Genomic DNA, 12,267 nt, shown 5'->3' with positions numbered 1-12,267 from the left:
TGCAAACTCTTATGATAAGGAATTTGTGATGCTTCAGTGAGTACAATGTTAATTTTACTAAATGCTCACAGCAAGGTTTCCTCCCCATTGGGGTATTCACATCTTGGTTATAAAATGGAAGTCAATGTATTTGGGGAAGTACATTAACAAAGATGCCACTATTCTGGAAAGTCACATTATTTTCCCAATACATATTTTGCATTGGAATGTACAAGATGCTGCTCATCATTCTGTTGCAAAACTAGCTACAGAACACCCAGTGCACATGGACTTTTATCCCCTTAGCTGGTCAGCTGAAGCTAATGGGGTAAGTGGTTTGGGACACCATGCAAATGGTAGCAATTAATTATAATAATTAGAATGGAGAAAATTCTAATCTAATTTATGGGGGCGGGGGGGGGGGCGGATGAGAAGAATTTATGCTCCAAGATCCTTTTCCTCCTCATCATAGAAATGCTTCTCCCACCTTAGAGCATTCCATCACTGTTAAAAGAAGAAACCAGCTGGTGTTTCAGGCACAGTTGCAACATGCAAACAGAATGATTTTGAAGCTGTTTACCTTTCCCAATTATAGATGTGGCTGTGACTCTCGTCCATGAGCAGAATATCGTCCACCTCGTCCTCAATGTGGAAAGGATGGCTTGAAATGGGCTCATCAGTTGGAAAGGAGTAAATACTCATATAAGGATGGGACAAAGCTTCTTCTGCTGTCAATCGATCCATGGGACTAAACGTCAGTATTTGTTCCAGGAAGTCCAGTGCTAAAGAGGGCAAAATGAATAGCTGGCTGTTTGTTTGTTTTTTAGTCATTCTCTAGTAAGATAAAGTATGAAATGCAAAAGCAATGCTTACATTATTTGTGGACAGGTCTTAATTATTTCAATTTTCTGAGCACTAGAAACAAATATTTAGTAGCCAGAAAAGATGATTAGAGTGCCAGTACTATGCAGAAGCAAGGGTTTTTTCTCATTTTTTGCTGCCTTTCCCTCATTGTGGAACCTCATTTGCTCCATTTTGCTGCTTGTAGAAGACTATATGATTTGTACAATTGCAAAAAGAAAGCACTGTAGTGTTTTTAGCTCACTTCTACAAGCAGCAATGAATCTGATAGAGACAACAGAAATAAGTGGGGTGGGTGTAAATATGCCAGGCTTGTAAATACTGTAGCTACTTGCACCTGGTTCAGTATGAGAACAAAGAGTTACATCCTAGCAGCTACATAGGTAAACTTTATGAAGGACAGCTCTTTTGTCTCTTTTAGGGCACAAATCACTAGTACTTCCCCAGGAGGGAACACAAGAAAAGCTTCTTAGGATTATACACTTTTGTGGACTTGTTTGGACAAAATACATAGTGTCCACAGTAGCAGCCACCAACTGTTTCTACTACCTACCATGATTATACATTTTTTCCCAACCAGCGCAATTCACTAGGGGACTAAGCTCTCAGCCTTGAACTGCCTGGTCTGATTCTCCACGGAATACTGAGTTTCTGTTTAACTCAGCAAATCAGACAGCTCAAGGGGAAAAATGATATTCCCACAGAACACAACCCTTTCCCAAGAGGACTCAGGAACTGGTATAATAAGACACACACAAAAACAACTCAATCCACAATTCACCGGAGATTGTCTTGCCCCCAACATGTGTGGAAGGCAGTGTTCATGGCATGCACTAACAGCCTGAAATGTAGATGCCGCTCTTGCCAAACCAGCTCTCTGATGACAAAAAGAAGGGGGAGAGGAAAGAAGAAGCCAAATTACCTTCAGGGCTAATGCCTGGGAGGAGCTGAGTTAAAGGTTTGTGTGGCTCAGTCATATCATTTTTAATGTAAACTGGGATTACGCTAAGAAGTTCCTGACGATCTTCCTCGTGCACAACAGGAATTGATTCTAAAATCAGCTGCATCTGTTCAAGTTCATGGGCACCTAAATGTGAAGGCAAAAAGCACATCAGTCCTGTTCCAGACACCCATTTATTCATCAACACAGCTAAGAAATTCCTTATAATGCCATAATCGTTCCCTCTATGTACTAAACCCAGGCTTCAGAGGGAGAGTGTAGTTAGTTAGGTAGTCAAAGTAGCAGTACCCACACACATCACAGGCATAGAAGAATACCAAGTATAGAAGTAGTACAACATACATTGGGGGGGGGGGGGAGGCTTAAGTAGGTGGGCAAGATCCCCAGAAACAGCCCAATGGGGGCTGAACATGCTCAGTCGCCACAGAACTATAGTTGACTGACTTGGGGGCAAGAAGCAGTGGAATGCCTGGAATCCTGAACAGCAACACCCCAAACTGGAACATTTTGTTGCAGCCTCTACTTACAGGACTCTCATTTCCCACCCTTAGAAAGAGTTAATAGACGTTTCCCATGCAAACTCCAGAAAAAGCTATCAAAGTTACCTCTTCCTGCCATTAATTAGTTACAGACTCTAGTTGGCCATTAGGTTTAGCTCCTGACTTAAAAACAGGTTCCTCTACCTTAGTGGTGAGTTATCATTTTCCAAATTACAATGCCCCCAAAGCAAACAAAAACACCACCCTGTAACACCCCATTCCTTTCCAACATTTTCCTTGTCAGTCATTAGTTCAAACAATACATGAAATCATGAAAAAGATCTGCATCATTTTCTGTACATTTCTCAATCTGTAGTATCAAACAGGTACCAACTAACCTATTGGTCATCTCGATATATACTTAATTGCTATTAAAATGTTCCAAGATGGAATTGCTATGGATTTCAAAACAGCTGTTAATATGTCACACCTCTAGGCACTAACATTCATGAATGGATTAAAAGCATTGGCCACTTTCATTCCAATAAGCTCTTTGCTTTTCCACACTGAAGTTTTACTGGCTACATCAATATAATGCACAGAGGTCTTATACTTAAGATGACAGGTTTGCACCCATCCTTCTCCACCAACCTGCAAAGAGAGTTTTTCCTGTGAGCATTTCAGCAAAGATGCAACCTGCAGCCCACATATCAATGGCTTTAGTATAGTTGTTGGGCGATAGCAAGAGGCGAGGTGATCTGTACCATTTAGTAACCAATCCTTCGGAAAGATGGCCCTACAGAAAGAGAAATTTTACTTGCATTTGATTTATCACATTTGTAGCCTGCCCTTCCTCCAAGCAGCTCAGGGCAACATATTTGGGGCGATTTCATTTTCACCTCTCAACTCTGGAAGGTCAAAGAGCAGCATGGAGAGGTTTGAAAGCCCTTTGTAAACATCTCCAAGCAGCTCCTTTGTAGGAAATTTGTAGATCTTTGGCACCACCAAGGTGTTGCTGGCTTTTACTTTGGTTTTATTCTGATGGATCTTTTGTTTCTTATTTATGCCTGTATTGTATTGCCCATCTTTACGTACCTTGTGAGAATAATGAGGATCCATGATCCGTGCAAGGCCAAAGTCACCAATTTTCAGCACCAAATCTTCAGTATTAATGAACAGGTTAGCTGGCTTGAGATCTCTGTGCAGAACGTTTGCAGAGTGAATATATTTGAGCCCACGTAGCAGCTGGTACATGAAGAGTCTGGCATGTTCTTCCAGTAATGGCCCCTGCTCTAGCAGGTTAGCCAGATCTGTCTCCATGTATTCTTGAACAATGTAAACACAGTTCAGTTCTGTAAGAGAGCCTACATCATCTGTCAGTTGACTTCCGTTGGGACCAAGGATTTCAAACACCTTGACAATGTTATCATGGTCAAGTCTTCTAATAATTTTGATCTCACGCAGAGCATGTTTAACGCTCTGAGGATCTGTAAGCACAATTTTCTTGACAGCCACTCGTTTGTCACAGTCATTATCGACAGCAGAAAAAACTAAGCCATTGCCACCACAGCCCAGAGGTTTCAAGTCCATATACCGAGAACCTACATCAAAACCATGAATGTTCATTAGGCTTTCAAACTTCTCTGCCATTATGTTGAAATTCTTTTGTGTTGTTTTTTTCCTTTTAAAACTACTAAGCTTCTGCAAACATGTACAGATGCTTCCACTGGTATATGAAGGGTCTTGCAGAAAAAGAGAAGAAAAATTTCAGGTTGAATGCACGATAGTTTTCTGACACTCTCATTGCATTGCCAGTCAGGCCCGTTGTATCCCCGTTATAATTAGAACTTGAGCAAAGACAGAGAGGTTGCAGCATTCATAGTTCAAGGAAGGTGCAGCATATCCGCAGACATTAAAAGGAAATACAAGGAAATCAAACGGAATGAAGTGACATACTATAGACTCCACTCTACTGTGCTAAACTGCATTTAACGAAAATGTGAATAAATATGCACGTAATAGGCTTCTATTAACATCCTCCTCACAGTGCAGATACATTCAGTGTTGGACTGGTCCTGAGCAGCTTCATTCTATGGTGTTAAATAAGCACTTTTCTCTCCTCTTCCTTTCTTCTTTTCTTTTGTTTAGTTCGTCAAGGAAGAGGCAGCTTACAAAAGAGGCTGTTAGTTAATGATCAGGTGGCTCCAGCTCACCACAATCACAATCAAAGCTACCATCCATCTTGTTCTGTGAAAACCTGAAGAAAAAAAAGAAAAAGAAAAGCCATATATCAGCACTCCCAAACCGTACATGCTTTTCAAACAAAGAGTGTTTAACAGTGCACTCTTTCATAATTGCTTGCTGTGCACCAGAATGTAAAATACAGGGGCAGAACTAGGCATTATGAATCTTTTGATCTACTGGAGAAACCAGAAGCAAGGCTCATCTCCTTATGAACAAGTTGCTTCTGGTTCATCAAGAATTCTCCACCCCACACACAATAAAGAGAGGCTCTTAGTTGGTAAAGTTCTCAAATTTCTTCTTTACAAGCAAGTTGATATTCAACTACAGTGGTATCTCTACTTACGCGCACCTCTCGTTATGTATCCTTCGGGATACGCACACGACAAACCCGGAAGTATTTTTCTGGGTTTCGTCATGCGCGCATGCACAGAAGCGCTCTATTGCGCAGAACAAGCACCTCTGGTTGTGAAAACCTTGGGATCCAACCGGAGCTCCAGAACGGTTCCCGTCCACAACCGGAGGTACCACTGTATCTGGTAAGAGCTTAGAGTTGAGGCTTCAGCTCACTGGTGTGTGTTTTTGAAAGGGAAGTTTAAGAAAAGCTATTGAACTACCAAAGTGGTGCATGTACTTAAAGGAAACTTAAAAGGAAACTTGCGCCTCTATGGAAGGGAGGAGCATTTCATACTTGAAGATAAAGTCTGGAAATAAATCTGAAAAACTAAACATGGGATACAAGAAGCAAAAAAATTCAAATTCTTCAATTTGCTGTTGATTCATTAAGTTATGTATCCATATGCTTTATGATGTATCCAACATAAAATATAGAATCTTGGTTAAAACATCTATGTGGTCTCACCCTAGAATGGAGCAAATTTTACACTGTTTATGATATTTATAGTGCTGCTATACGGTGGCAGAAGCTTGCAGGAAATATGAACATTGAGATAAAGTACAGTAACTATAAGCTATGTTATGTGAAGAGGCCATATTACTTGGAAGTATTGCTGTGGCTAGAAAGAACTTTTATTTATTTTACTAAATTTAAAACTAAGTGGGTTATGCTTGAGTGAAATATTAACCCCTCCCCCCACTATTCTCTTACACAAATAAGTTCACCCTTTAAGCCAGGGGTGACTAAATGTCCTTGAGCTGAGGACCAGAATGACCCATGGTCAACCCTCTGTGTATGTTGAAGTGTGCATGGCCAAAGTGTAAAAATGGTCATCTTTTGGAAGTTGGGGTGGGGGGAGGCCACACAAAAATTAACACCACAGCATCACAGCTGGGAACCTATGGGAATAGCCAGTAAAAAAACCAAAAATATTTTTAAAAGTTAACATATTTTTTAAAAAAAATATGGGGCCACAAAGGTTTTTTTTTGGCATTGTGACATCACAGTGGGACACCAAAAGTACCAGTTTTAAACATCTTTTTTTTTTAGTGATAAATTTGAGGGGCCACAGCAACCTCTTGGGGGCAGTAAGGCTGCCCTACTTTAAGGTATATCAACCTTTTAGGTTAGACACACAGCTTCTCACAACCTAGCTTGATGATTGTTACTTCAACCAGTGAAATCACTTCATATAGAAATGATATTATTTTGGAAATCTTTAAATTGTGTTTCAGTATTATCAAGTAGGTGCCTATTTCTCTTTATGTCCAGAGTTTTTGCATCCAGCTACAGTCCACAAAGTACATACAGTGGTGCCCCGCAAGACGAATGCCTCGCAAGACGAAAAACTCGCTAGACGAAAGGGTTTTGCGTTTTTTGAGTTGTTCCGCAAGACGAATTTCCCTATGGGCTTGCGAGTTTGTTTCCTTTTTCTTAAAGCCGCTAAGCCATTAATAGCCGCTAAGAGCCGCTAATAGCCGTGCTTCGCAAGACGAAAAAACCGCAAGACGAAGAGACTCGCGGAACGGATTAATTTCGTCTTGCGAGGCACCACTGTATTTTGAAATGCTCTCACTGACATCCATTTGAGGCCTACAAAATTACAGTGGTACCTCTGGATGCGAACGGGATCCGTTCCGGAGCTCCATTCGCATCCTGAGTAGAACACAACCCACGACTGCACGTCTGCATGTGCGCGGGTTGCGATTCGCCGCTTCCGCGTATGCATGTGACGTCATTTTGAGTGTCTGCGCATGCGGCGAAACCCGGAAGTAACGTGCTCCGTTACTTCCTTGTCGCCACGCAGCATAACTTGAAAACGCTCAACCTGAAGCATATTTAACCCGAGGTATGACTGTACTTTGAAGAAATACATCTGAGGATAGCAGACTTAAAGAAATGTTTAATTATCTCAAGAGTGAAATGCTGAAACTGTTTTTGGCAACACAAGAGAAACTGTCTCTCAACAGTTTGTAGCTTCTAGCATGAGAATTTGTTCAAACTATCACCAAGAGTAAAACTGATCACTCAGTGTTGGAAGGAAAGGTAATATTTGCCACAATTTTTTCATAATAAAGATGAAACATGTCCTTAGCTTACAAACAACTTGATTCCTGTTTCCATTGCTATGCAGATAATCCAACAGAAAAACCAAAGGAGCCCAGCAAGATATTGGCTTGTAGTTCTGTAGAACTACCCATGATTCATTTGGTTTAGGCTTGTGACAACTTAAGGCTTCAGTTCTCAGCTTTTCTGCATTTTTTCACCCAGCTTCCCATAGCAGTTAAGCAATTATGGCTACAATCTTAGAGCTCGTCATCTTTCAAGTCGTGGCTGAAATTTAAACTATTAAATACAGAATGGTGCTTTGTCAGAAGACCACAGGGCAGAAAATCAAAATGGCACTTCTGAGTCACAGTTGCATGCTTCAAACAGAAAGGGATGCTATTAAAATTAACTCATTAGGCACACTTTTCTGCCCATTCATATTATTAGTACCAATAATAATAATAATAATAAATTTTATTTATATCCCGCCCTCCCCAGCCGAAGCCGGGCTCAGGGCGGCTAACACTAAAATAGTGCAACATTATAAAAACATTACAAAAATTAATTAAAATCAAAATTGATGGCAACCATAAACTAAAGTTTTGTAAAGATTGCCAAAGGAGGGAGTCAGGTATAATAATAATAATGAAATAATCAGTATAATAATAATAATAATAATAATGAAATATTCAAAGTAGCTTTCTGGATCTTCCACATGCAAATATTCAAAATTGCCAAGAGCTTCTTATGACACATCAGTATCAGCCCTAAGTTTTAGGATCAGTCACAGCTGCCTTCCTTGAAATGACAGGGGAGGGGAGAGTACTCTACAGGAAGTAAGAGTATTAATCATTTCTGTAGGGCTTTGCCATTTTCACCTCATTTACACCTACAATAACTTTTAGAGGCAGAATAGGCTGAAAAACTAACTTGCTTAAGGGCCACCCAGAAAGTTTTACCACCAAGCCAAGAATTAGAAGCTGAATTAGACTCTTCTATTCCACATCTAGCTGGCCCTCAACAAAACATCTGTAGTGCAATAAGTGCTGAAGGAAAAATAATTTTACACGATGTCATGATTGAAACAGAAAGAAAAGGCAAGTGAGTCTTTTCCCCCGGGTCACTGTAATCGTACCTTATTGTATTCAAGGAGCAAAAATTACTTAGCTGGGCTTTTTTAGAATAATAGGAATATTATGCAGAACCCAACTACCAGCCCCACAACAGTGTTCCTGGTTTACCAGAGAACTATGAGTTACATAGAAAATAATGTACAGTTATTTAGGTTCTGAATATAGATTTTCTGTTAGTGGCAACACATGCATGGAGACTGCTACCTCAATACTGTTGGCAACATAACGCTTTCAAACAGATACCCATTAAAAAAGAATATACTAGCCTACCTTTACAAGGAATGTTGCATTCCACTGATCACCATTGTGCATTACACTATTTTTTGTCAATTTCACAATAAGAGCTGCTAGTAAGGCTAGCATTTTGTAATGACAGTTACACAACTCACTGATGATCAGGTCATAATAGCAACTCCTATTTTTATTACAAGTAAGAATCTGCAAGTGTTAAAAGAAAGCTGTTATACAAGGGGATAGAAGTCCAATCTCCATATATGTAACTATACAAGTGCTTATGTGGATTCTTTTTTATCTCAGCCACGTTGCACACTGTAGGGAGTGAGTCATCATAAGAACTCATGAAACTGCAGCTCTTTTTCCTCAAACCTCCCACCGAGTCTCCACACATTCCGAAATTGTTAACTTACATATGCTCAAAATGAATATATGAAGACACAGCACTTTCTCACCAGAAACAAGGGATCAATAATTCACATCATTAAATAAACCACTCCTTTAAAAATTGTATACTGTTTAATCCTTGTCTTGATTTGCTTCCCAAAGTTATTGCTGTTTTTACAAGAATGAACTGCTGAGGGGAAAGACCCCCACCAACCAGCAAATAAGACAGTTCACAAAAAGTAGACGGTAGCACATAATAGAAATTACTACTTCTGCTTGAATGTTGATATAACCCACTACCTTTTCATTTTCTATGCTAGAAAATAATTAAGTAATTAACCTGGATTAAAGGCAGGTGATTTTAGCCACCCCAAACTGCCTTCAGCACTATCACCATGAAGTTTCAATAGTTAATCTGAGATTATGGGCCCCTCTGGTATGGCCCAATGCAGGCTCATTTTCTTTCATTTAGCCTACAATCCTTTGCGCATGCTTCTAAGTTCCATTGCTGGGACATACTTCTGAGTAAAAATGCATAACAGTATCCTGCAGTTACTTGTAAATTAAAGAATATAATTTTCTTCAAAAAGAGACTTCCAATAGAGCTTAGTAGGACCTACTCTCATGCCTCTATGTGCTTTCTAGAGAAAAGCTATATACAGGGCTCCTTCTGACTGAACCACACAAACTGGAAAGTGATCCTGGGCCCTCCCAATAAGAGACAGGGAACCAGAACAGCTCCTGCATGTAGCAATCCTGGAAAACCACTGGTAAAAAAAGTTCACTTGCCTGCAATTATTTTGTCTCCTAACAATCCTTCTGCCACAGCCTCTTTGCCACAATGGATATTTTCCTCCTCCATGTCACTGTTACACACAACTATTATTAAACCCTCTACTAGTTGGGTGGGCCTGATACTTTAAACATGGTCTTGGATGCCACTGTCAAAGAAAAATCTAACTTCAGATGTCTTTCAGTTGCCACAAAGGGGTGATGGGGGAGAACGAGAGAAAGAGAAAAGGTTCTGGGGGGAAATCCACAGTTCCATTCAACCGCAGGGCCCCCCTTAAAACCTCTGTCGTTATTATACCGCAACTGCTTTTCACACCACAAGTTGCTGCTTTCCTGGGGCAGTTTTTAAATAGAGGAGGCAAGTGCCCATAAGATAAAAGGGAAAGGGGGCAGTCGGGTTCTCTAGTTCCTCTGGATGAAAAGAAACACTGCAGCAGTTGCCTTTAAAGGCGCAGAGCAGGAGAATGGAGGCCGGGAAATGAATGAAGAGTGTCCTAAGGGCGAGAGGGAAGCCGCAAGTGCCGCAGTGCCTGGTGGCCACATGGGGGAAGGGGGAAAAGAGCAGACGGGGACAGGCCCCTTTTGGGCAGAAAATTTTGTTTCGCAACGGAGACTTCCACGTCAGGCGACACCCGCCTAACGCATCCTTCCCACTCCAGAGATGAAGAAATCCGCGAGCGCGTCACTGATCCGCCCTCGTGGTGATCAGAAAATCCCTTTTCTGTCCACTTTAAAAACAAACAAAAAAGGTCGGCCAGGCAGCTCTCTGCGTGTTTACTCGGAAGTAAGCCTCGCCCATTCCCAAGCAAAGCATGCCCAGGGTCGCCAGCTTTCACAACGCAACCCTATGCGGCTTTTTTTTTTACACGGAAGTAAGCTCCGTTCGCGCGTTAAACCCACGCTGGAGGGTTATGATCACGGATCCAAGGAGAAGAAGAGAGCGGCCCCTTTGCGGGGGTCTGCTCGGACACGGGTGCGAAAGGGCCCCTGGCGAAATGCCACCCGGCCTTCGCCTCCTCACGGGGGAGAAAGTCCCGCCGAACTCAGTGGGGCTTCCCCGCGAGTAACAAAAACAAACGCCTGCCTGGGATCGGGGTGCTGCGAGAGGCCTCGTGGGGGCGGCGGGAATGGCCGCCACGCGGGACCGCCCGCCGCCCCCGAAGCACGTCTCCCCTCGCCGGCCTCCATTGTCCCGGGCTTGGGGCGAGGAAACGGGAGACGGCGGGCTTTTGCCCTTTCCCCGAAGCCTCCTCCTCCTCGCGTCTCAGAGGCGGGAAGGGCCGCCGCCACGAAGCGGCCCCAGGGTTTCTCTTCTCGCTTTCCCACCCTCCACTCCTCAACCCTCCGGTCCTCCTCGGGCACGGAGCGCCGGCCGCCGGGGAGGCTCCGCCGCACTGCGGAAGGCCTGGCCGGGCTTCCCCCGCCGGGCAGAGGCCCCGGCAGGGCGCGCGAGGGGCGCCAGAACAAAGCGCCTTTGTGCAGTGGCGGCAGGAGCGAGACTCGCGCTCGCACTGCGGCCCGAGCCTCGCCGCTGCTCTCGGCCCTCCGTCTCCGCCTCCCATGCCGGACCCACCGCCCGCCGCTTTCCCGCAACTCACGGCGCTGCCCAGGCTCATGGAGAAAGGAGAGAGAAGCCTCGGAGCTCCGCCGCCGGGCCTTGGCGGAAGGGTCTCGGCGCCAGCGACAGAAGCCCTGCTCCCGCCGCGGCTACTTGCCATGTAACCCGGCTACGAGGACAAGAGAAAGCGGCGGGCGGGCGAAGCGGAGAAGCTCCGCCTTCGGGTGGAGCGGCGGGCGGGCCCGAGCTGAGGCGGCTCCGCCTCGCCAAGACGGGGAAACGTGGCGGTTGAGGTCAAGGCGGCGCGCGGCCTTGTCCCCGCTGAGGGGAATCTGCGCCTGAGAGGCTCGCGCCGACGGCTCGCCGCACAAAACAGCAGAAGCGGACGACGACAGCCGGGTCATGGCATGACTGTCATACATAATAATAAAAATAATATGACGAGGGCGACAGAAGGGTGATGATATGTTAAAAGGCCACATGATAATGAAGCGCGAGAAGAAAAGAAATTGGGAAAAAAGGATGCCTTTCTCTATTCTGGATGTGGATGAGGGGAGCTCACACGAAGCATAGTGACCCTAAAACGGAATTAAGTGCAGAAATCAGGCGTAGGCAAACTTGGCCCTCCAGATGTTTTGGGACTACAACTCCCATCATCCCTGACCACTGGTCCTGTTAGCTAGGGATGGTGGGAGTTGTAGTCCCAAAATATCTGAAGGGCTGAGTTTGCCTATGCCTGACCTAAATCATGTCTGGACAGATTAGGAAACATCCGCCTTCTCTGAAGGATCCTTCATCTCCAGGCCCACTTTTATCTGCAATCCAGTCTCAGAAGTAAGAACCAACTGTATTCGCTAATGAGGCCTCCTTTCTTAGGGAGTTTAAGCCTAAATACAAGAAAAATTGAAAAAAAATTCCTACAATTTTAACTACAGCCTTCATTTTCATCTCCTTCCTCTGTTCCCTAACCTGTATCAGTTTTTATTTGTAAGCCGCTAGGGGCAGGGACTTGTTCTCTGTGCAGAGACAGAGTACAGAGATAGATGGTGCTATACATAAATTGGGACTATTTCACAAAGCTTCGAACCCCTTATAGTCTGCATTATTTAATCTGAAGGAGACTTGAACCAAGTCTAGGGATTTTATGGAGTTTAAAACCATTTACAGCAATCTCCATCTGGCACTCAAACCTCATT

At 43.6% G+C, this 12,267-nt stretch overlaps 1 protein-coding gene and 1 long non-coding RNA gene across 5 annotated transcripts in view; one reads left to right on the top strand and one right to left on the bottom strand.

Moving 5' to 3' along the window:
- Positions 1 to 12,267, top strand: part of LOC308462755 — a 164,917-nt gene that overhangs the window by 59,566 nt on the left and 93,084 nt on the right. The window lies entirely within an intron of this gene.
- Positions 1 to 12,267, bottom strand: part of MAPK6 (mitogen-activated protein kinase 6) — a 36,784-nt gene that overhangs the window by 2,842 nt on the left and 21,675 nt on the right. For 3 of the 4 annotated variants that reach the window (XM_080980358.1, XM_080980360.1, XM_080980359.1), the window contains exons 2-5: positions 3,376 to 4,537; positions 2,932 to 3,076; positions 1,763 to 1,927; positions 560 to 761 (exon numbers count right to left, since the gene is read on the bottom strand). In XM_080980358.1, the coding sequence (XP_080836484.1) occupies positions 560 to 761; positions 1,763 to 1,927; positions 2,932 to 3,076; positions 3,376 to 3,930 (1,067 nt within the window). In that variant the 5' untranslated portion in view covers positions 3,931 to 4,537. Of the gene's footprint in view, positions 1 to 559; positions 762 to 1,762; positions 1,928 to 2,931; positions 3,077 to 3,375; positions 4,538 to 11,111; positions 11,405 to 12,267 lie in introns of those variants that run through there. The other variant, XM_080980357.1, reaches the window with a different exon arrangement.

The sequence above is a fragment of the Podarcis pityusensis genome (assembly GCF_964106645.2).
Source record: "Podarcis pityusensis genome assembly, chromosome: 14".
Taxonomy (NCBI): Eukaryota; Metazoa; Chordata; class Lepidosauria; order Squamata; family Lacertidae; genus Podarcis; species Podarcis pityusensis.
The sequence above is the reverse complement of the archived record's forward strand: the minus strand, read 5'-3'. Positions and strand labels throughout refer to the sequence as shown.